Genomic DNA, 26277 nt, shown 5'->3' with positions numbered 1-26277 from the left:
AAAGGAAAGAGAAACAGTTTATTGAGAGGCTGCTTCGTTATCTTAAGTTCAATGTTATCATGTTTCATTACCGGGCACTCTTACGGAAGCAACGCTGAAAAACGTATTAATCCAGCTCTCAAGGGTATTTACAGTTATGAGAGGTGAGAAAGTAGGCACCAAATTATAATAATTCAATGACTGATGAAGGAGTCAAGAAATTATTCGAGGAAGAGGTGGTGTGTGGGATGGAACATAAGGGATGGTTCATACTTCACTGAGTGCTGTGAGGCACAGATGCCCGCGGTGGCAAGAGATGGATTATTTCCTATTAGAGACACAGTATTTTCAATACTAAGGAAATATGTACTTGTGGACATATATGAGAACAAAGAGTATTTTAGATATTAACAGAGAGTAAACCTATGCCCTCAAGGATATCCTGGCCATTAAAATTAAACTGGAATGTGGGAATTGGTGACTAGTTCCATGATCATGTATTAGATATTTAACCCTGTCTGGTTGTAATTTAACAAAAAATTTGGTATGAGAAACAATTTTAAAAATATTCTTTAAATATTTTAATTAAGTAGGCCTTATATCTCAAAACAATATTATTTTAAATGAGCCAAGTAGATTTCAAACCATTTCAGATTCCTTTTGGGAAAAAATAAACATTGCAGTCTAGAAAGCATTTTTTTTAGTGCTACATAGAAAACCCTAATAAAGTTATTAAAACATCTAGAATGTGTGAACTTAACAATGGCAATATACAAAAGACAATTGTAATTCTATATTACTAGCTACAGAATACTGCATATAAAATAAAAAAGTAATTCTATTACAATAGCAATGAAAACCAAATACTTGGTGATGAATTTAACCAAAGTATGTGTGGTGTCCTGCAGTGAAAACTACAAACTGCTTTTAAGAGAAGCTGGTGAAATCCAAAATAACTGGAGCTTTCTAATATGTTTGCTTTTGAGGGAGAAAAAAAATAATGGCGTGGATGATAGAGGCCTCTGTTTATCCCTCTTACAGCCAAATCAAAGTTGTAACAGAAACATGGAACAAACGGCAAGGAAAGTCACCTGGGATCTATATGAACAAGCCCTACAACTAGGGAGAGGAAAAAGAAATCACCCTGCAATGGAAGAAAGTAGGGGAGGGCAAGGACATGAGGCTGCTGGGTCCTGAGGGTCTGAGTGGGACAGAGGCAGCGGTGGTGGAAGCTGCCACACCTCTTAAAGGGGCCGTGTCCCGGATGAGACTTGTGGTGATGGACTGGCTTGCCCTGAGCACCAGCACCCAGTTGGCTATGCGGGGGACACCAAGGACTTACAGAGGGACACTGAGTTGTCAGAGTGAGGGTCAGAGGCTAGTATCTCTTCCGGAAAGAAGTGCCTACCGTATCCATTGTTCTTCTGCTGAGTCCTCCCCTCTCCTAAGTCATATCCAGGTGTAACCTCAGCAAGTCAGATGCTCCTTGCTGAGTAGAGCCAAGACTCACATTACTGCCAGCAGACCTCGGTTTCTGGCGTAGTTTCTTGAATCACCTATGAGCACAGCATCTGTGGATTCTCTTTGCTAAATCTTTACAGGTGGCCCCAGAGGGGCACAGGCTGGGGTTAAACTTGGACTGCCACTGGACACCTACTACACAAAGCCACACTAATAAGATTAGGAGACTTAGGAGCTTTGCTTACTACATACAAACAGACACAGAAAGGCAGCTCAAATGGGAAGACAAAGAAGCAAAAACCATATGAGAGAACAGAACAGAGATCCAGGAATAATGGAGTCAAGTAATCTAACAGATGCAGAGTTTAAAACATTGGTTTTAAAGAGATTAAGAGGTACAAATGAACAGTTGCAAAACAGACATGGAGATGTAGAGCATACCATGGGGAAGATGGTTAATAATGTAATAAATATGTAAGGGAGAAGAGGGGTACTAGATTTAGTGGGGTGATCACTTTGCGAATTATGTGGCTCTCTGATCACTATGTTATACAACTGAAACTGTTATATTATCGTATGCCAAGTATAATTGAAAAATACTAATTGAATTGTACAATGTAAATACAAGCAACTGTCTATTATATTTCAATAAATACAAAAAAAAAGAATGGTAAAAAAAAATTTAACCTGTTATATAAAACTACAAGAGGAGTAAGAACTGAAATTCTACCACAGTTTATGTGAAAAAGCTTTAGCCTAAGGTGCTTTACTAGATAGAAACAGAAATAAATAGAACGAGCTTAAATATTAAGATGAAATTATATTACATCTAAATGTAATTAGAGATGCTTTTTTTAAAACTAATGTTGAAACACAGGATCCTCGACTTTGAAAGAACTTTAGGAACCAGTAACTTTAGGATTCCTTCTTCCCACTGCAGGAATCCTTCAGCACTGGAGAGAAACAGTCATTCAGCCTTTGAATATTTTACAAGATAAAGGACTCTTTGCTTTGAGAGATGACCTTTTTCTATATTGGATAGTTCTAACTATTAGAAGTTTTTTTCTGATAGTGAGTCAGAATCTGCCCTACAGCGATGTCCAACCATCAGTCAGGGGGCTCTCTGGAATAATTGGAAAGCTAACAGGCTATAGTGCCAGACAGAACTGGGTTTGAACCCAGAATTTACCATTTACTAGATAAGTAGCTTTGTCTCTGAGCCTCAGTTTGCTGGCATATAAAATGCTGTGAGTGGTTTCTCCCTTTCACTAGTTAGAGGATTAGAAATACGGTGTCTTTAGTGCCTGGAATATGGTAGACACTCATTAAATGGTGGCTGTCCTAGTTCTGGTCCTCCAACACAGCTAACTTGCCTCAGAGACATTTTCCCTTTGCTCAGCTAAAATGGACCATTCTCTCAACAATTCCTCGCATGTCATGGTTTCCTGATCCCTTTTGGCATCTTGGCAGTTCTCCACAGTTTTTTAAAGAAAGCATTCCTCCACATGTATCTTGTATATGAGCTCCTTCAGATATGGTCATTTAAAAAAAAGGAGATCATTAATAAATATTTGTTAAATGGACCAACTCTAAAATATTATTGGTAGATGCTGAGGATGAAACATTCACAGTTGCCCTCCATCTGCTCTGCCACCCAGAGACTCTGGCTGAGAAACAAGTCGTACCTGCACATCCTGCTCTAGCTTAATCTTAATCAAGTTGTACTCTTTGAAATTTCATATTCTCATAGTCCTCTATCTTCTTGATGCAGTTCATAAAACATTCCAGCTGAAAACACAGGAAGACAAGGGGGAAAGTCAGGCCCCATCCTTGCCCTGACTTGATGGCCTGAGAAGCCTGACAAGTCTGACACAGTTGGGGAGTAAAAGTGTGGTGACTCTGGAAAGAGTCTGTCAACCCTCAGAAGCTCCTATACCCCAAGGTTTTATATTGCTTATGGGGTCCTACTTCAGAAACTCTAAGGGAAATGCTCTATTAAGAAATTCAGTACATGGGGATGTAAAGTACAACATAGGGAAGATAGTCAGTATATATGGTGTCAGGTGATCACTTTGTAAAGTATATAAATGTCTAATCACTATGTTATATTCTTGAAACTATTATATGCCAACTGTATGAAAATATGAAAATATTATGTCAACTATAATTCAAAAAGAAATTTAAAAAAAAGAAATTAAACACGGACCTTGCAGTCAGATGTTCGTATTTCTAAAACAAAATCCATTGAATCTAGGTCAAGTTATTTCTTTGTTCTTTATGTTTCTGAAATAAAGCGATAACTTCACACTCTTTAAAAAAATATAGAGTATGATCAAATAGCATTAAAGAATTAATGAGTAAACAAAAAATTATATAATTCGATTGATTGGATATAGACTTTTCCCAGTTCTCCTTCTCCAACTAACATACACACACATAGGTGTATGCATGCAAATACATCTGTATTCTATAAAATTATTCAGACCTAAATGAGATCCCAGAGTTTAGACCTCAGGCAATAGAGCATCATATTTAAGGATGTAGTTTCTGGACTGGGTCTTCCTTGGACTGTTGAGTAACATCATTCCCTAATCTTGTGAGAACAGCTGAAAGGAGGAATTATAGGTTAGGGGAGGTACATTTCAGGAGATGAAAACAATTTTGCATGATATTCTCAAGGTCCATCCATGTTGTCACAAATGGCAGTATTTCATCTTTACTTATGACTGAGTAATGGCCATTTGTATATATGTACCACATCACGGTAAGTGAAAAAGTCAGACAGAAAAAGTTGAGAACCATATAATTTCACTCACGTGTGGGGTATAAAACTGAAAGCAACAGGTGAACCAAACAAAAACTGATAGACACGGACAACAGTATAGTGGTTTCCAGAGGGAGAGTGGAGAGGTAGGAAAGGGTAAAGGGCATCAAATACGTGGTAATGAAAGTAGATTTGACTTTAGGTGGTGAACACACAATGCAATAGATAAATAATGTATTGTAGAATTGTATGCTTGAAACCTATATAATTTTATTTATCAATGTCACCCCAATAAATTTAATTAAAAAAATTTTTTTTTTTAAAAAAAAACATGTTTGGAATGCCCTCTATCCCTAGGACTTGTTCTGGCTTTGGAGTGCCAAAGACAAAAGAGTCGAAAGAAGCTCTGAAGTTTCCAGAATGTCTAAAGAACAGGAAGAGGTACTGAATGAGTGAATCAAACTGTTAATAGGCCATTTGGGGTCAGCTGTTGAAGTCAACCACTCTTAGGCTTCTTTGCGGGTTTCCTCCACAGTCTCTCAATTATCAAAGTTAAGCTTGTGCCTTTTAGAACAGACAAGAAAAGTAGGAATTATAGAATGACCTCACTATGGATGCTGAACTTAACAGCAATGGAACTTGTGGTTGTTTTGAAGGGAAATGTTCTGAGATGTGGATTCGAAGTTTCCAAATTCATTCTCTCTGTCTGTCTCTGTCTCTCTCTGTCTCTGTCTCTCTCTCTCTCTGGAGCACACACACACGCACACACATACACATAAGAGTATGTGTGTGTGAAAATATATATATATATATGTTTACAAAAACTACCCAAGCAAAGAAGGGTGATCTTAATCCCTGGGACCTGTGCAAAGAAACTCAGGCCTTTAAATGATCAGGTTTCAGGTGAAGGTAAAAAAAGGCTAAATCAAACTCTCAAACTGTCATCCTCCCAGGTTGGAGATGAGCCCAAACACCTCACTCAACTTTTTCTGACTTATTTCACTTAAAATGGTTATTTCAAGATCCATTCATGTTGTCATTTTTTAAAAATTCTCATTTACATCTATAGTCTTCTCTATTTCTTCTATTTATAAGAAATAGAAGTAAGAATATTATATTTCTCAGGCTCTCCTTGCCCCAGGTTTCTAAATGTGGCCGACGTTCTGCCAGTGAAACAGTATTATGAGATTTGGGAGGAGGCAGATAGGTTGAAGCCATCTCTAGCAGTGGACACAAGGGTTTCACAGACAGGAATCTTGGCAAAAGCCTTGTGTTCCTGGACATTTTTTCCCTTGGTGCTCCAGAGAAGCAATGGTGTCAGCAGTGGCTTGTTACAGGTCTCTGACCTCTTAAAGTTAAGGGTCTGCACTGATTCATGCTCCTCCAGAATTCCTAACAGTTTTAAGATATAATTTCCTGTACTTGGGAAGAATCGTAATAAATAATCATGTGAGAGTGTCTGTGGAGATTTCTATTTCCTGACTGAACTCTGACTAGTACAGTGGCTCATCACCATTTAATGCCATCAGGAAGAGCGTGTTCAAGTGTCCTCAGAAATTCCCTTGAACAGATAGGAAACTAAAGTTTAGGAGAGAACAAGGAACCATGACTGAATAGTATCCAGATAAGAACTTCTCTTCTATCACAGAGAAAAAGAACTGAAAGTCTTTTCTGAAGTCTCCCAAATTTAGTAATCTCATGAGGAGAACCAATCACTGTTTTAAGACTAAACAATATCATAAGTTGCTAAGCAACATCTTAGGTTAAAAGTGCTATTACAACATGTAAAATATTTTTCTGTAAAATATTTCTGAGTTTGCCATATATTTACTGAGCTCCTGGTAAGAATGAGGCATTACGGCAGCAAAGGGCAGGCACAGAAAAATTATACTCGGGTTTTCTTCTGAAAGAGACAACAAGCCTAAGTCATAGGATCAGACTCTCAGTAGAGACTGATACTGTAGAATTCTCATTTGGTCCATTCTTCTACCTCCAAGAAATGCATTCCTTAATTTTAGCACAAACCACACTATGGGGCTTCTCCAGGTGATCTAGAAGTCAGAGTGAGAGGATGTTCAAAGCCCTTAGACATGATCGGATAATCAGTAATGAATAGGGTGTTGCCCTCATGATTTGTGAGGGCAGCTGCAGGGCAGGATAAGACCTCAGTGCAAGAGTATAGAAAGTCCACTCTGAGTATATGTGTTATGACTGATATTAAACAGTGAGCTCACCACTGTCTGTCTCACTGCCAGGGCTCTCTTCATTTAGAAGTATTTGGATCCTAACCCTTTCTATATATGGTTTAATTTTCCTTTCTGTTGCACTATATTTTCAAAAACATGAGGATAAATCTTAATTTTCAGTATTCTCAATAGTAAACATCAAAATTAATTCTTTGGATCAATACTTCAATAATCATACAACACCAGAGAGTGACGGCAAAGCACTCCTGCAGGTTATTATCTCCAGGGTTCCCAGAAAATAAGCTCTGTCCAATTTATTCCACCCTACTTATTGACCTGAGATGAGTGAGGTGTGTCACCAAGTCTACTTTAATCTCTAGTCGTATTTATGGTAGGCATTTGTAAAAGGTTCCCCACTTAACAGTCCACTGTTTCCAGTAACCTCCACCCATTTCCAAGGGGTAGCTTTCTATCACTCTCCATTTGGGGGAGTATTGAAACTCAGAGTTTCTCCTCTGATTTTTCCTAAATATCATATAGTGCCAGGGATCCTAAGCTCTGGTAGAATTGGCCACTTTGAATCTAGGACAGTGGAGCAGAAGCCTGAAGCATTAAGAAACTTCTTAAGTGAAGCTTTATCATACAGCACTGCCAAGATTGAGGCATTCTCCATAGCCTGACAATTTAACTTCTCTTTAGATGATTTGTTGTCCCTTGAATAAACTCCCCAGTTGTCACAGCACAGAGGCATGGTCTGTCATTAACTCTCACTTACGGTTGTTCCATTGATTATAGTCTCACTAACGTGCTTTGGGTATATCCCATTCTAGAACTTGGATTGGGATGGAAGAATGTGAGTGATTGACCAAAATTCTCAAAACAATTTTTTTTGTTTGTGTTTTTTTGCTTGATTAAAAATTTACTTTTTTATACAGTAAAGAAAGTATTTCCTTTCCTAGACACTTTATAAGAGTCCTCTCCTTAGCAACAGATGTGTCATCTCAAAACATTTTGCTAATTGGATGCAGCTCAACTGATTTGAATTTTAATCAGTCAAGACACTATCATACTCTCAATTCTCTTTTCACTTATTTTGTCTGTTCTGCTCCACACTTAGGCTCTACTGATTCCCATCAAACCACCCAAGAAGAAAATGGCCATAATTGGAATCCCGATGTTTGGATTTTTCATCGCAGTTCTCCTGATGAAACTTCAGGAATCATGGGCTGTCAAAGGTAAGTACTGAGAGAATCAAAACTAGGGACAGTAAAGCTCTGAGAGCATTGGAGAAATATACTTTGGACATTTGCAAGACAATCTTTGGACTGAGAGAAATGCGTGATAGTTATTATGTAGGTCTAAATCTTAAAGTATAAATTGTGGATGGAAGAGTTCTCTTCTCATCACAGTTTGAAGTAAGTCCATTTTAGTTTAGAGGAATAAAACTGGGTTGTATGTGGATCAATGCCATTGACTTTGTGGTAAGCTGAACTTGAGGGGGAATATTTTCTGACAGGCATTAACAAGCTACCTCTGTGGGCTTTAAGTTATCTTTCTAGAAAATTAGTAAAATGAAAAACCCCACATAATGTTGTGAGGATTACGAGAAGTTAGCTGAATACATAGGAGGTTTTTTTTTTGTTTTTGGCATGTAAATCCTGTCAGCATATTTTGAGCACTGACATAAAATTGATCACTAGAAAGGAAAGTCACCAAAAATTACCAAACTACCCATGAGGAGGGGAAGGGCAGATATGCTGATATGAATTGAATTTAATTTACTGCCTTTTGGGACAGTGATAGCCCTTCTACAGTGGATCTTACAATGATCTTTAGTCATGGTTACTTAGTGATTTTCACAAGAGAGTAGAAAAATGAGTAATGAATTAAAGAGTCTGATGTTCTTTGCCATCTCCCAAGCAAACATTGTGCTGCTGTGAAGATGTATTGTGAAAACATATTCTTCACCCAGGTGACCCCCAAAGGGGGTGACAGGGAGACTGGAAATAAGTAAAGCAATAACCCAGCTCCTAGATTCATGATGGGAATTGTAGGTTTCTATTGCTCATAAAGAGCCACACATATGCGGGGATGCATACCTGGAAAGACAGTCTCTTCCCTTAGGTTGGAAAGTAACAACTAAGATATTTGTGTGTGTGTGTGTGTGTGTGTGCGCGTGCGTGCGTGTGCACACATGCATGCATGTGCACAAATAGTAACAAATGCTAAACTAATACGTGGCTTTATCAATATACAGTCAGACTTTAAAATCTCCCTCTCATCTACATACACCACAGAGGCTGTATGTTCTTCAATTGTAGCTTTCTTATTTCAAGTTATTTCCTTGGTATAGATTTTTCTCAGTATCAACCATAATAAAATAGGTTCCATAATGACAGTCTCAATTTAAGAAGTTTAAGATATAAGGGCATGTTTCCAAGGTCAAGTCAAATATAATTCTTCCCTCAGAGGGGTATAAATCCAGGAAAGTGGGTATTCTACAACACTACAAGGTCTCAATCTTAATTTCCTAGGTACTTCAGACCCCATTTATGTTTTCCAAGTGTCTGGTCCTTAAATGTAAAGTAGTTTCTGACTCTAAAGTGCTTGTTATAGGCCTGATGAAATACTAAGAAATTGCTTACTTGTCTGATTTCATGATAGAAGCAAAATCACATAAGAAAATAATAGGAAAACTACATATAAGTAGGTAAAGAAAATCTACTCAAGATCACTAGACTAGTAAGTAGCTAAATAGGAAATTAAAATTTAATTTCAGAGTTCAGAAACCAACCTTTTAGGAGCTGCTGCTGGATTTCTAAAGTGGGAATCATTTTCTGGCTAGTAATAAGGAGACAAACAACCACTTCACAAGACTCTGGGTTTTCAGACCCTGCTTCCTTCAGTCCACTCTCTCTAATACAACTCCTTAATTTCTCCCCTTCAATCTCTGTTCAACACTGATGTCCTCCATGCAGGCCTCATCTTCCCACTCATCCCTATCCTCCATCACTCCATTCCACTTGGCCCTATCCCATTCCACCATCCCCTGCCCACAATTTGTGTCTCACATCCTGGGTTCTTCTTCATCCTCCTCTTCTTGTTCCAACCCTAACTCCCTTTTCTACCTTTTCAGAGAATCATGTGATCATCCAGGCTGAGTACTATCTGACCCCTGACGCATCAGCTGAGTTTATGTTTGACTTTGATGGTGATGAGATTTTCCATGTGGATATGAAAAAGACGGAGACGGTCTGGCGGCTTAAAGAATTTGGTGATTTTGCCAGCTTTGAAGCTCAGGGTGCACTGGCCAATATAGCTGTGGACAAAGCCAACCTGGACATCATGATAAAGCGCTCCAACCATACCCCGAACACCAATGGTACCTCTCTCTGTTGCAGATGTGGGAATTATACTTTAAAATAGATGTTTCAGCTCTTTGTGTTATGTTATTTTGACTGACTTTCTCTTCTAGGGGCCTAACCTTGCCATAAGCAAGCCCCAAATTCTTATGCTACAGACTCAGACTTCATGGATTTTTCATTTCTTGATGTTCTCGCATCTTGTCTCTGCCATCCACAGTCATTCGCAAAGTTATTTCCCTGAATTCATGCTGGGAGAGCCAGGAATGAGATCCTCAGACATCTTTACCTTAATATTGGTTCCAATTCATGATGAGGGTATCAGAGATAGGTATCTGAGACTGTGGCATAGTTTCTCAGGGCATAATCTCAACTGCTTTTTCAGCTTTAGTGGAAGGGCAGAGCCAGGTCTAAGCATAGACGGCTAATTTTATCACATGTCCTCCAGTACCTCCAGAGGTGACTGTGCTCCCAAACAACCCCGTGGAACTGGGAGAGCCCAACGTCCTCATCTGTTTCATCGACAAGTTCTCCCCACCAGTGGTCAATGTCACGTGGCTTCAAAATGGAAAACCTGTCACCACTGGAGTGTCAGAAACAGTCTTCCTGCCCAGGGAAGACCACCTTTTCCGCAAGTTCCACTATCTCCCCTTTTTGCCCTCAACTGAAGATGTCTATGACTGCAAGGTGGAGCATTGGGGTTTGGATGAGCCTCTTCTCAAGCACTGGGGTATGGACCATTCTTCATTCTCTTTTATTTTATGGTTTCCTCCTGTAATGCATGTGTTGGGTACTTTGGGACCCAAAATACCCTAACTATTTCATAAGAACTGCTACAATTCGTATTTCTTGTTTTCTCTCATTATTCAGGCTTTCTCACTTCCTAACTTATAATTCCCTTGATACATCATTTTGTCTTCCTCTTTTTTAATTGATTAATAACTATTCTTTTAACTTAGTACCTGACATTTGGTCATAAGTGCTACTCCCTACTACATTCATTACTTCTATACTCTGTTTTATATTTCCCCAGAGTTTGAAGCACGAACTCCACTTCCAGAGACAAAAGAGAATGTGGTGTGTGCCCTGGGCCTGGTTGTGGGTCTGGTGGGCATCATTGTTGGGACCATCTTCATCATCAAGGGAGTGCGCAAAGGCAATGCTGTTGAACGCCGAGGACCTCTGTGAGGCACTTGCAGGTGGGTTTGATGTGGAAGACATATATGGAGTTATGAAGGGAAGGAAACAGAGCGGGGAGAGAGACATGTGATGCCATTAAGGGGAAAAAGTAGGAAAAGTCTTGGCTCTTGACTTACCTTTGCTAGGACAGAATCAGACACTGGCATTGTCTGGTAACTCTAAGCTTCAAGGTCTCTTATATCTTTCTATACATGTGCACCTAGATGTTCAGTCTAGGAAATTATCTCCAGTACCTAAGACCATTGTTTTACATTAGAATACTGGGTCCAGTGATCTAGGAAAGTTAGCTTCAAGATTTGGGTACTTCCTGGCTTATATTTTCTGGGCAGGCCATCAGGGCAAAAGCACTTTCAGAACTTGGCTCTTTTGGGATTAGTGTAGATTCTTTGCATGAAATGGAAATTTCTTGGAGACCAATGTCTGTTTTTGCTCCTTCAATCTAAAAAGTGGTGTCAGAAGTTCTAAGAGAAGGTAAAGCATAGTCTGCTCATAGCACTTTATATTGGAAAAGTTGTATTTACTAGAGGTCAGATGAATGTTAAGAGACTTTTCCGAAGTCAAAGGATTAAGGGAGAAGAGGAAGGAATCTGAAGGTAAGTTCTCAAAATATTCATTTTAAACTCTTTAGTAACTATGTGTATTTGGCTACAGGTAATGTACTTTCCTAGAGAGAAGAATGAAAGATCAATGAAGAGATTTCTGCTTTAATATCTTTACAAACCTGGCAATATTTTAGTTGTTTATCTCAGTGAAGACAACCATTCTTCAGCACTTTCCAGCCCTTTAGTCAGTCTACGAATGATGATGCCTTCTAGATCTCTCCATGCTCTAACATCTAGTTAGGCTTCCTCGTCTGTTACTCCTTCCTGTATCTGTTTTCCCTCCATTTCCCACCATCTTTTGTTGGCATGCAATGCCTCTAAAATAGGCCCCATGAGATCCTTTTTCACTATGGAAACTTTAAAAATGTTCTATGGGAGCATCTCCTTTGTACTTATTGCTTGAGGTTTCTTCAAACTGTGATTGTGATATTTCCAACTATAATAAACTATTGAATGAGTCTTAGGTGGAATTTTTTGTGTCTGAGCCAGTTCATCCTGAAATGTCTAAATGTTGGTTATGTCTTATAAGCTCTGTTATTAATTAAAAATATCCGGGTTCATTAGGGCTTGATCTCATTCAGAGGATCTGTAAGCAATCCAGTTGCTGTGGTCCAGTCCTCATCTGGAAAACTCTAGATTAAAGTTCGTTGGGAGATCTTTACTGAGCAACCAATTCAGAATCTGGTTTTGATTCTTGAGCCTGCAATTCAGTGAGACATCTATATCTTCAGTGGGGTGAATCTTAAAGCCTAGTGTTTGGCCTCATAGTAGTGAGACAAATGGTGTAGAAAAAAATGGGGTTAGAGTGAGGAGCAGAATAGAGAAGGATCTATATATATTACAGAATTTATATATCAACATCACCCATTCCAGACTCCATGAGGAATGAGATTAGACACTGAGGATTAGCATTACTCATTTTATCAACATAGTCTTGGTAGCCTGTTTCATTACCAGGAGAATAATATATGACTTATTTTTGGAACTATCTTGTATTTGGAAATGTGTCCCTTAGTGGAAAAACTGAGTAAAGGCAGCAGGGAGAGAATATGGTATTAAGTGGGAGGAAAGAATGTTTGAGATACAGTGACCTATTGCTCACTTCTCTGTGAGACTATTACTTGATATTTATTTCTAAAATAGTTACCACAAACTACCCCAAACCATAAAGATTAATTATCCATGACAAATGTGGTAGACTAGCATACAAGTGTGTTTGAAATGAATTTGACTTGGGCTTCATATTGATTCTATCGTTTACTGGCTATATATTCACTGGTATCTTATGTAACTCAATTTAGTGTGATTTCTTTAATGAAAATACTGATGCTTATTTTTACCATATTGAGTTATTATGAGAATTAAAGGAAATGCAAAAAATGTAATTAGGTACCATGCTTAATGAGTAATGTTCAAAATGGTAAATTTCATTATTTTTCCTAAAAATTTCTACAGCTGGTAATAAAAAATCTAATAGAAACAAAAGAAAATAAGCACAAACCAAAGAAGCATGACTTGAAGGGTAGCAGAATATGCCACCCCGACATATGCCTTTTTGGCATAAGGATTATCTTGAGCTGATAAAGTGGTTTTAGATACTAGAATTGCTTTACATCACTTGTTTGCTGAAGAAGGAAGTGTCTGTGCCATAGTAAACACCTCCTGCTTTACCCAGATTAACACATCTGGTATTATAGAGACTCGAATACAAGGAATAAACAAATGTGTCACTTGGCTAAAACAGATTGATGCTTCTTTAGGTACATTCTTTGATATATTTGATACTAAATGGTTTGTTTCATAGGGGCCTAGATAAGAAGCATACTCTAATTATTTTGGTATTATCCTCCTGATAGTCATCATTGCAGCCTACCTGATGAGCTGTGTTCACAGCCATCAGCAGTACATTAGATGATCTTACTGTGTTTGAAAAAACAGCAACAAGATGAATAATGAGATAAACAGTGAAAACCTTCCACAAATCTGACATCATAACCTATGAGTTTCCTAGCAAAACAAAAACAACTTAACCCTGATGGTGACTGAAAGCAGTGGTAGAACCAAAGTTTTAGTCAGTTTCTCATGTGTGAGAAGATGACCAAAAGGAGGGAATTAAACAAGGAGGCATTAGACTGAGAAGATCCTCATGCTTTGGTTGCCTACATAAACAACCCCAAACCAAAGTTGAAGTCATTTCCTGTAAGTCCACTTGTATCTCAAAACACAAAATTAAGATCAATCATAAAGAGCCAACTAAAGTAAGATATTCACTAATGCTATAGCCAATCTAATAATTTCCTTGCTTTGCTTCCTTGTCTTTTCTATAAAAGCTTTTGTCCTAGCTCCTGATGGCAGAACTCTTTTAACCACTTTCATTTGAGGCTGCCAGATTTAAATCGATGTTTGCTAAAATAAACTCTCAAATATTTTAGTGTTCCTCAGTTTATCTTTTAACAATCCTACAAGACTGTAAGTAGCAATTTTCTCTACTTATGGTTTATAATATCAAAGCAAAGTCTTCAGAAAAATGAAGATATATAGAATAGACTCAGATGCTTCTTTTACAGAGTTCCATTTTTTAGTTATAAAATACGTATATGCACAAAAGAAACTATGCTAAAACTCAGACAAGTATGGAATAAAAAAAGAAAAATTTAACCCTGGGCGGTGAACACACAATACAATATACATATGACATATTATTAAATTGTACACTCGAAACCTATATAATTTTATTAACCAATGTCACCCCAATAAATTTAACATAAAAAAAGGAAACAAAAAAGTAAATCTATATCTTACCATGTAAAAATGCATTTTGAAATAGACTTTACTTTTTAGAGAAGCTTTAAGTTTGCAGAAAAGATATGCAGAAAGTAGGTAAGTTTCTACATACTCCCATGTATCCCCCTGCTCCACATACAGTACCTCCTATAATTAACATCTTGCTGTAGTGTGGTGCATTTGTTACAATTAATGAACCAATATTGACAGATTATTATTAATGGATGTCTATAGCTCACATTAGGGTTCACTTTTTGTATTATACAATTCAGTGGCTTTTGACAAATGCATAATGTTATGTATCCATCATTGCAGTGTCATACAGACTAATTTCACTGACCTGAAAATTTCTTGTGCTCCACCTATTCCTTCCACTTCTCTCCCTGGACACTAGAAACTACTGATCTTTTTACCATCTTCATAGTTTTACCTTTTCCAGAATGTCATATAATTGGAATCAAATAACTTTTTTTCAGTCTAAGATACTTCTGTGATTTAGCAATGTGTATTTAAGTTTTCTCTATGTATTTAATAGCTTATTTCTTTTTATCACTAAATCTCACTTCATTGTATAGATTTACCACAGCTTGTTTATCCATTCACCTGTTGAAAGACATTTTGGTTGCTTCCAAGTTTGGGTAATTATAATAAAGCTGCTATAAACATTTGTGTAGAGGTTTTTGTGTGGAAAAGTTTTCAACTCATTTTAATAAATCCCTGAGACATATTGTTGAATCATATTGTAAGAGTATGTCAGACTCCAGAAAAAAATGGCGCAGATAATAGAGGCTTTGTTCATTTCTCTTGTGACCAAATCAAAGTTGTGACAGAAACATAGAGCAAACAGTAAGCAAAGTCTCCCAGGATCTGGATGAGCAGACGCACTACAACTAGGGAGAGAAATAATTAATCAACTTGCAACAGTAGAAGGTAGGACAGGGCGAGGACATGAGACTGCCAGGTACCCAGTGGCAGAGTGGGACAGAGGCTATGGCAGCAGAGCCGTGATGCTGCTGATGCCTCTTAAAGGAGCCGTGTCTGTAACTGGACTTTCATGGTGATAGGCCTGTTTGCTCTGAGCACCAACACTGGGTGGGCTGCACTGGGGGCACCAGGAACTTACAGGGGGATGCTGAGTTGTCAGAGTGAGGACAGGAGATGATGCTCTCTTCTGGACATAACTGCTGGTGGTATCCATTGTTCCTCTGTTGAGCCCTTCCCTCCCACAGTGTGCAGACCCAGAGCCAACATAGCTGAGATGTCATCAAACTGGATAGCAGAGGTCACTCTGCCCAGAGGATTCCCTGAAACTCTGCCTCCACAACTCGTGGCCCCATCTAAACCACATCCAAGTGTGTCCTCGGCAAGTCCAGCACTCCTTGCTGAGCAGCGCCTTTACTCACACTGGTGGCAACTGGCCTTGCTTTCTGGTGCTGGTTTTGAGGCAACTATAAGCTCAGCATCTGTGTTGCTTGCTAAATCTCAACGGGTAGCCCCAGAGTGACACAGGCTGGGACTAAACTTGGCCTGCAGCTGAACCCCTCTCAGGACTGTGCCACTGGACACTGACTACACAAAGCCACATTAATAAGACTGGGAGACTTAGGAGCTTTGCTTGGTACATAGAAACAGACACAGAATGGCAGCCCAAATGGGAAGATGAAGAAACAGAAATCATATGAGAGATCAGAACAGATATCCAGGAATAATGGAGTCAAGCAATCTAACAGATGCAGAGTTCAAAAATAGGTTATAAAGATGCTCAATGAATTTAGGGGAAGTGTAGATGAACTCAGTGAGAACTTTAACAAAGAGATTAAAAAAACATAAAAATGGAACTGGAAATTATAAAAGGGAACCAAGCAGAAATGAAGAATACATTATCTGAGATGAAGAGTATATTAGAGGGAATCAACAGAGTGGATGAAGAAGAGGATCTGTATGGAAAATGAGAAGCCAAGAACACCCAATCAGAATGGCAAGAAAAAAGAAGCCAAGACTAAAATAATAATTTAAGGTCTTTGTGTGGAATAATTGAGCCTATGAGACTCAATTAAATGTAAAAATATTCTTGTCATAGGGGTACCTGAAGGAAAACAAGAAATTGAAGAGCTATTTAAAGAAATAATGATGAAAAACTTCCCTAATCTGGTGAAGGAAATAGACATACAACCTCAGCAAGCTAAGAGAGTCCCCAAAACCAGGAACCCAAAGAGGCCCACACCAAGACACATTATAACTAAAATGCTAAAGGTTAAATATAAAGAGAGAATCTTCAAAGCAGCAAGAGAAAGCCAGTTAGTTTCCTAGAAGAGAGCAACCATAAGTCTGGCAGCTGATTTCTCAAAAGAAACTATGCAGAACAGAAAGGTTTGGCATGAAATTTTCAACATGATGAAAACCCAGGATCTACAACCACAAATATTTTATCCAGCAAAGCTATTATTTAGAGTTGAAGGACAGATAAGAGCTTCTCAGACAAAAATAAGCTAAAGAAATTCATCAACGCCAAGCCAGTATTACAGGAAATGTAGGAGGTACTTATATAAGAAGAAAAAATATCTCAAAAACATGAATAAAGAATGGTAATAACTACATTCCTATCAACAAGTACTTCAAATGGAAAAGAATTAAGTGCTTCAACTAAAAGATAGAGTGGTTGAATGGATAAGAAAACAGGACCCTTCCATATCCTGCCTACAAGAGACTCACTTCAGATTAAAAGACACACACAGACTAAAAGGAAAGGGATGGAAAAAGATATCACCTTGATGGACCTAGAGAGTATGGCACTGAATGAAGTTAGTCAGATAGAGAAAGACAAATATCATGTGATTTCACATACAAGTGGAATCTAAAGAACAAAATAGACAACAACAAAAATGGAAATAAACTCATAGATACAGAGAATATTTTGAGGGCTACTGGATGGGATGGATGTTGGGGGGGTTCAAAAAAGGGCAAAGGGTTTAAAAAAATACAAATGCGTAGTTACAAAATAGACATTGAGATATAAAGTGTAGCATAAGGAAAATAGTTAATAATGTAATAAATATGTAAGGGGGAAGAAGGGTACTAGATTTTGTGGGGTGATCCTATGTGAGTTGCATACATCTCTAATCGCTATGTCGTGTAACTGAAACTAATATATTATTGTATGCCAATACAATATGTAAATATGAGCAACTAATTGTCTAATATATTTCAGTAAAGCCGGGGGGAAAAAGTACGTTCAGCTTTGTAAGAAACTGAGTGTCTTCCAAAGTGACTGCACCATTTTGCATTCTTTCACAAATGAATGAAAGTCCCTGTTGTACTATATCCTTGCTAATATTTGGTGTTCTTAGGGTTCTGGATTTTAGCTAGAGAGCCAATTAAAAAAATTATTTATTTGAACTAATTATAGATTCACAGGAAGTTGCAAAGACAGTATAGAGAGATCCTGTAGACCTCTTCACCTATTTTTCTCCAATGATTATATCTTAAGAAACTGTAGTACAATATCAAAACTAGAAAACTGACATTGGTGCAATGCATGCATATAGTTTTATGCCTATGTTTTATCACATTTGTGAATTTGTGTAACCACTACCCCAATCAAGCACAGAACCATTCCATTACAACAGAAATCTCTCTCATGCTACCTTTTATATTTACAACCACTTCCCTCTAGACAGTATCCTTCCAACATCTAATAACCACTTACACTTTGGTTGTTTCTAGGTTGAGATTATTACAAAAAAAGTTCCTATGAACATTTGTGTAAGGTTACTGTGTGAACACGAGTTTTCACTTCTCTGGTGTAAGTATTCAGAAATGTGATTAGTGGATCATGTGGTAAGTGACTTTTTAAAGAAACTGCCGAACTATTTTCCAGAGAAGCTGTATCACTTTACATTTTCACTCTTAGTGTATGAGAGATCCAGTTAAAATTTTCAGTATTTTATTTTTTATATTTTAGCTGTTTTTATAGTGGTATATTATCATGTTCTTATTTTACATTTGTCTAATGTCTACTTACATTAAATATTCAATGTGCTCATTTGTTATCTGGATATCCCCTTGGATAAAATGTCTCTTCATGTCTTATGCCCATTTTGCAATTAGATTTTTTTTTTAGTGTGGAATTTTGAGAGTCTTTTTATATTCTATATACATGCCCTTTTTAAAAAAATTCTTTTTATTTCTTATGGTGACATTGGTTAATGAAACCCAGTAAGTTTCAGGTGTACAATTTAACAATAAGGCATATATATTTCGCATTGTGTATTCCCCTCCCATAGTTCGATTTCTTTCTGTCACCACATATTTGGCCCCTTTTACCCAATTTATCTTCCCCTCTCCCTGCCCCCTCCCCTCTGGTAACCATTAGTCTATTGTCCATGAGTCTCTGTTTGCTTGTTCTGTTTATTTGTTGCTTTTAGGTTTATATCCCACATATAAGTGATATCATGTGGTTTTCAATACATGTCCTTAGTGATATTTAGAGATTATAAATATTTTTTAATATGTGGCTTATCTTTTCATTCATTTAACAGAATATTTACAGAATGTTAATTTTGATAAAGCTCTATTTATTGATGTTTTGCTTTTATGGATTTCACTTTTAGTGTCATGTCTAAAAACTCTTCACCAGACTCTAGGTCCCAAAGATATTTTTTCCTGTGTTTCCTTCTAAAAGTTTTATATTTTACATTCAAGTATTTGCTCTATTTTGAGTGAATTTTTTAATAAAGTATGAGACTTGGGCTCTTTTTTTCCCTTTTTTTTTTTCTTCTCTTTTTTCTTTCTCTCCTTCCCGGCCCCCTCCCTCCCCCGCCCCCCACCGCCCATGGATATTCACTTCTTCCAGCACCATCTGAAAAGACTTCATTCAATAACTTTGCACCATTGTCAAAATGAATTGGTGTGGATCTATTTCTGGATTCTTTATATTGTTCCATCAATTTATGTCCATTCCTGCACAATACCCATCAGTCTTGATTCCATAGCTATATAAAGGTCTTAAATGTGGTTAAAGTGATCTCTCAACTTAATTTTCTTTATCAAGTTTGTTTTATCTATTCTAATTCCTTTGCTTTTTCTTATAAATTTTAGAATAACTTTGTCTACAACTATTAAAATTATTGCTGGGATTTTGATTGAAATTAGAGTAAACTAGGATATCAATTTAGAGGAGAATCGACATCTTTACTAGGTTGAGGTTTTCAGCTGGTAAAGATAGTCTCCATTCATTTATTTTTTAAAATTTTATTTTATAATTAGTTTCAAGTATATGGTACATTGGTTAGACATTTATATAGATTCTAAAATGATCCCCCTAATTGCTCTTTCTCTTTTCTGGCTCTCCACATAGCCATTACATTAATGTTAACTGTATTCTCTATGCCACGCTCCCCATCCCTGTAACCATCTATCAATTACTAATTTGTACTTCTTTAACCCTTCACCTTTCTCCCAGCCCCCCAAACCCCTCTGCCTTCTGTCTGTCACCAGATTGTCCTCTATATTTGTGAGTCTGTTTTTGATTTGTTTGTTCTTTTTGTTCCTTAGATTCCACATATAAGTGAAATCATATGATATTTATCTTTCTCTGTCTGACTTATTTCACTAGCATAATAATCTCTAGGTCCATCCATGTGGCAAATAATAGGATTTCATTTTTTTTTAATGGCCAAGTAATATAATCCATTATATATATGAACCATAATTCCTTTATCCAATCATCTGTTGATGGGAATTTATGTTACTTCCATATCTTGGCTATTGTAAATTGTGCTGCCGTGAACATAGGCATAGATCTTTATGAATTCTTTGATAAATACCCAGAAGTGCAATTCCTGGGTCAAAAGATATATCCATTTTTAATTTTTTTGAGAAACCTCCAGACTGTTTTCCATAATGGTTGTACCAATTTGCAATCCCACCAACAATGTATGAGAGTTTCGTTTTCTCCACATCCTCACCAACTCTTGTTGTTCTTTGATTTATTGATGATAGCCATTCTGACAGGTGTGAGGTGATATCATGTTTTTTTGTTTGTTTGTTTTAGTTTAGTTTTTAAAATTTTTTGTAATTGTATTTTTAAAATTTAGTTATTTTAATTAGTTTCAAGTATACAGTACATTGGTTAGACATTTATATAGTTCATAAAACGATCCCCCCAATGTTCCCTCCATCCCCTGACCCCCCACCTAGACAACGTATGAATGCTAACTTATGCCATGCTCCCCATCCCTGTGACTATCTATCACCTACTAATTTGTACTTCTTTAACCCTTCATCCCATTCTCTCAGCTCCCCAAACCCCTCTGCCCTCTGTCTGTCACCAAATTGTCCACGATATTTGTGAGTTTGTTTTTGATTAATTTATTCTTTTTATTCCTCAGATTCTGCATATAAGTGAAATCATTTAGTGTTTATCTTTCTCTGTATGACTTAAATACCTTCTAGGCCCATCAAAGCAATATGTTTTTCTATCTGCTTCCTTTTAGTCTGTGTCTTTTAATCTAAAGTGAGTCTCTTATAGGCAACATGTAGGGGTCTTGTAGTTCAATGTAGTTGTTACCATCCTTTATTCCTATTTTTGATACATGTTTTTTTCTTCTTAAAGAAGTCCCTCCAACATTTCCTGAATTACTGCCTTGGTGGTGATAAATTCCTTTAGCTTATTTTTATCTGGGAAGCTCTTTATCTGTCCTTCAACTCTAAATGATAGCTTTTCTGGATAAAATTTTCTTGGTTGTTGATCCTGGTTCTTCATCCTGTCGAATACTTTTTGCCAAGCCCTTCTGTTCTGCATAGTTTCTTTTGAGAAATCAGATGTCAGTCTTATGGGTGTTCCCTTATAGGTAGCTATCTTTTTCTCTTGTTGCTTTTAAGATTCCTCTTTGTATTTAACCTTTGACATTTTAATTATGATGTGTCTTGGTGTGGGCCTCTTTGGATCCCTGATTTTTGAAATTCTCTGAGCTTCCTGGAATTTTATGTTCATTTTCTTCACCAGGTTAGGGAAGTTTTCCATCATTATTTCTTCAAACAGCTGTTCAACATCTCAATTTTCTTCAGTTACGCCGATCAGATGGATATTTGGACCCTTAATAGTGTCCCATATGTTCCTTAAATTATTTTTATAGCCTTGGCATCTTTACTCTTGCCATTCTGATTGTGTGCCCTTGGCTTTCCCATCCTGTAGATAGGGCATTTGATTCTCTTCTTTATTCACTTTGTTTATTCCTTCATTTATTCCATTGAATATACTTCTCATCTCAATGCGTTCTTCATTTCAGACTGGTTCCCTTTTATAATTTCCATTTCCATTTTTATGTTTTTTTATATCACTGAATTTATCCACACTTCCCAAAAGTTCATTGAGCATCTTTACAACCAGTGTTTTAAACTTGCATCTTTTAGAATGCTTGACTCCATTATTCCTGGATATCTGTTCTGTTCTCTCATATGGTTTCTGCTTTTTTGTCTTCCCATTTCTGCTGCCTTTCTGTGTCTGTTTCTATGTACTAAGCAAAGCTCCTAAGTCTTCTGGTCTTATTGGTGTGGATTTGTGTAGTCGGTGTCCAGTGACACAATCCTGAGAGAGGTTCAGCTGCAGGCCAAACTTAGCCCAAACCTCTACCCCTCCAGGGCCACCTGTTAAGATTTAGCAAGCAATCCACAGATGCTGTGCTTGTAGTTGCCTCAAAAGGCCACACCAGAAACTGAGGCCAGCTGCCACCAGTGTGTCTAGGCACTGTTCAGCAAGGGGCACCTGACTAAGCAAGGACACACCTGGATGTGGCTTGAGTGGAGCTGAGAGTTGGGGGAGGCAGAGTTTCAGGGAATCTTCTGGGTAGAGTGATCTCTGTTATCCAGTTTGATGACGTCTCAATTATGGAGGCACTGAGTCCGCACTGGGAGTGGGGAGGTCTCAACAGAGGAACAGTGCATCCTACGGGCACTTCTGTACAGAGCGAGTTTCCCCTTGGCCCTCGCTCTGACAACTCAGTGTCCCCCTGTAAATCCCTGGTGTCCCCTACGCAGCTGACCTGGTGCTGGTGCTCAGAGCAAGCAGGTCTATCACCACGAAAGCTCAGTTGCAGACACAGCCCCTTTAAGAGTGGTCTGCAGCTGCCAGCTGCTACTGCTGTAGCCTCTGTCCCACTGAGCCACTCTGAACAGGACAGTCTCGTGTCCTCGTCCTTTCCTACCTTCTGCCATTGCAGGATGAATTTTTAGTTCTCTCTCTAGTTGTAGGGCTTGTTCATCTAGATTCCAGGCGATTTTCCTTGCCGTTTGCTCCTTGTTTCTGTCACAACTTTGATTTGGTCGCTGGAGGGATGAACAGAGCCTCTATCATCTACGCTATTTCCCTCTATATTTTTCATTTCTGACTGATTCTATTTTATGAAATCTATGTCCTTTTTTATGCTTTAAAAAAAAATTCTCACTAAGTTCTTTGATCATCCTTATAACCAGTGTTTTGAACTCTGTATCTGGTAGGTTCCTTGCTCCCATTTTGTTTACTTATTTTCGAGTGTTCTTCTTTTTTTTTTTCATTTGGGACATGTTTGTTTGTTTCCCTTTTCTATGTTTGTTTCTATGTATTATATAGATCTGCTACATCTCCCAGTCTGTGTGGCTTTATGAAGAAGGATTTCTGTAGGGCTCAATGGTGCAGACTCCCTTGTCACCTAAACCAGGCGCTCCAGGGGTATCCCTTTGTGGGTTGTATGTGCCCTCCTTTTATAGTTGAGCTTTACTGCTATTGGCATGTCAGTGTTGGCATTGACCCTCAGGATGACTGGCTGTGAAGACTGGCCATGACTACAGTGGACAAGCTGTTGTACAGGGGCTGACCCCACAGAGAGGGATTCTCCCTAGTGGGGCTCTATTGCTTGCTGAGCCCACCCTTTGTGTATGTAATTTTTGGAGTTAATTGGGTGGTACTCTGGTGTGATCTGAAGCTGGCTACTGATTCTGTTGATTCTGGGGCCCCTTGGAAGGGGTTTTGGTGCAGGCCCTGGTTAGCTGCTGTCTGTGCCCTGCCCGGGTCCACTTGGTAGGAGAAGTAACATAATCTGTGGTTGGTATCTGCCTGTGCTGGAATTGGAGGCACTTGGGAGAAGTTATGCTGTGAACAAAGGCTGGCTGCCAATGGTGACAGGCTGGAGGCTATGTAGCAAGTGGTGTAGGGCAGTGGTTCCTTTTTGGCACCAGAGACTAGTCCTCCTATGAGAATCCAACACCTGATGATATGAGGTGGAACTGAGGCAGTGATGCTAGCCCTGGGGAGCGGCTCCAAATAAAAATGAAGCTTCACTCTCTGGTCTGCAGCTCACCTCCTGCTGTGCAGCTTGGTTCTTAACAGGCCACGGACCAGTACGAGTCTGTGGCCCAGGAGTTAGGGACCCCTGGTATAAGGATGCAAAGGCCAGCTGTGGCTTTTTAGGGATTATGGGCCTTTGAGAAATTTTAAGAAAATCCACAGCATAAGGCCAGCAGCCTGTGAGGAACAGCCAATGAAAGAGATTCAGGCTGGTGCATGGGTTGGGTGAGGCAGGTTCTCAGGAAATCATCAGGATGCGGCCAACAGTATTAGCCATGTTAATGGAGCCCACTTGCTCCTGCTAGTGTGCGGGGAGAGGGCTCAATAAAGGAACAATGACACCTGCCAGCACTTCTTTCATGGCCAGAGCTGCCCCTCCAGACCTTACCATGAAGCCAGACAATTCAGTTCCTCTTAGTGTGTCCCTGGCACTTTTTGAGTTCCTTCTCTGGAGCTTAGCCTGAGCATTTGCTAGTGAGTGAGTCTGTGCTTGGCCCTTTAAGAAGACACCTGTGTCTATAGCAGTCCTCCACCTCACTCGAACTAAATCCCCACTGATTTCCAATGACACATGTTGTGGGGGCTCCTCTTCCTGGCACTGGTGCTCTGGGCTGGGGAGCCCACTGTGAGGCTGAGACCCTTTGCTCCTCAGACCTCTACAGCCGAGATATCCCTCTCAATTTTTAACCACCACACGTGGGTGTGTGAACCTGTCTGTTTTGCTTTTCTGCCCCACCTATGAGTCTCAGTGTGGCTTCTTCATTATATCTTTTGTTATGGAGGTTCTGTTCAGCTAGTCTTCTGATGGTTTTCAGGGATGGTTGTTCTATTGTTTAGTTGTAATTTTGATGTGGTCATGGGAGGAGGTGAGCACAGCATTTACCTACTCATCCATCCTGACCACAAGTCAATATTCTCTTATTTTATCTTTCCCTTTATTTTAAAATATTTAATTTCTCATCTGATTATTCTTTGATAGACAGTAGATTATTTAGAAGTGTATTATTTCACTTCCAAAAACTTGGCCATTGTCCCAATCTTATTGATTTATAATTTAATAAGATTGTGGTCAAATAAAATAATACATTCTGTGTGATTTTAATCCTGTAAAATTTATTGAGACTTGCTTTATGTACATAACATATGGCTTATTTCATAGATATTCTTTGTGAAATTTAATTATTTATCCTGTAGTTATTATGTATTATGTATATGTCAATTACAAATGTTAATTAAACCAAGATAGTTTAAGTATTGTTCATATCTTTGATTTCCTTACCGATGTTCATTTACATGACACTGTAAAGAAGTTTTTCTGCCTTATATAACTACCTCCCAAGTTCTCACCCCGCTACCATAAACCTAGCAAAAGTTCTGGAAGGAAAATCAACTGGCAGGGAAAAGTAGCATGTGTTATTTGGGGGACCTCTATAGATTCCAGTTTATCACACAAGCCCACAGAGTTATTTAAAACTTATCTGGTTTCTCCTTACCACATCACAATCTTCATTTCAGTGCCAGGCCCAATTTCTCACACATTCTGATGTTCAACAGATGTCTCAAGGGCTGAGAGTGTGCACTTGTCCATGCTTACCTAAGCAGAAGTTGTTCATCTCCAGAATTTGGCATTGTTAGATTTCTTTGTATCTAAAGCCCTTTGAAGTCTTTAAAAAATATTTATCTGTTTGGTTTAGTTTACACATTTTTTCTTGTTCTTATGGTGGCAGTGATGGAGTTTGTAATTTTCATCATCCTAACTGGCACTATAATTTATTCCCTAACCATGTTGATAGTGCTAGTTCATTTATTTAGAACTCTGTATATTATTTCTTTGGGTTGTTATCCCATAGTTTATCCGTTCTCTATCTGAAAATTCAGACTGTTTCTTTCCTTTCCTATTACATTTTTTATGTTATCTTGGGCATGTATGTGAGAATTTATCTAGAGTGTAAACACCTGGGATGGAAATATTGGATTATCTAAACTACCGAAAGGGTATAGCAATTTATCCTTATATTGCCATTTATAATACTTAAATATTATCTTGTTGCATGTTGTCATTCACATGTTTCATAATATTTTGATGTATAGAATTTTTATAAGCAAGACAGATTTTAGTTTTTCTTTCAGAATTTGAAAATGTTTTTATTATTCCAAACATTCTGCTTTATGTCTCCTTGAGCTCACATAATATCATTTCTTTAATATAGATATCTAAAAATAAATTTTTGTCATTAGTCACATAGCGTATGCATTTTTAATTATAGTAGATACTGCCATGCAGCCACCCATTCACTATTCTAATAGTAGTAAATGAAAGAATCCATTTTCATAGACTCTTCTAAATCCATGATTTAAAAAGCAAACTATTATATTTGCCAATTTGGAAGAAGGAAAATTTCATCATATTGTTATTTGAATTTGCATTTTTCAGTTTATCGGTGAGTTTTGATAAACATTTTATGTTTGTTGACCATTGGTATATTCTCTTATGTAAATGGTCTGTATAATTTGCCCAATTTTCTGTTGGGTTTCTGTTAACTTACTGACTTGTTGGAAATTTTACATAATAAGAACGTCTAATGTCTACATGTGTGTCACAGTTTTTTTCCTGAGC

General features: G+C 38.0%; 1 protein-coding gene across 1 annotated transcript; it reads left to right on the top strand.

Moving 5' to 3' along the window:
• The first annotated feature begins 7450 nt into the window (after positions 1 to 7450).
• On the top strand, positions 7451 to 12024 carry LOC120597570 (HLA class II histocompatibility antigen, DR alpha chain). The gene is made up of 5 exons (XM_039856115.1): positions 7451 to 7625; positions 9527 to 9772; positions 10201 to 10482; positions 10786 to 10951; positions 11604 to 12024. The coding sequence occupies exons 1-4, from the start codon at positions 7544 to 7546 to the stop codon at positions 10938 to 10940; spliced, it is 765 nt and encodes a 254-aa protein (XP_039712049.1). The 5' UTR covers positions 7451 to 7543; the 3' UTR covers positions 10941 to 10951; positions 11604 to 12024.
• Positions 12025 to 26277: the final 14253 nt, after the last annotated feature.

The sequence above is a fragment of the Pteropus medius genome, unplaced genomic scaffold (genome assembly GCF_902729225.1).
Source record: "Pteropus medius unplaced genomic scaffold, Ma_sr-lr_union100, whole genome shotgun sequence".
In the NCBI taxonomy this organism is placed as follows: domain Eukaryota; kingdom Metazoa; phylum Chordata; class Mammalia; order Chiroptera; family Pteropodidae; genus Pteropus; species Pteropus medius.
This window is presented reverse-complemented; position numbering and strand designations above follow the sequence as displayed.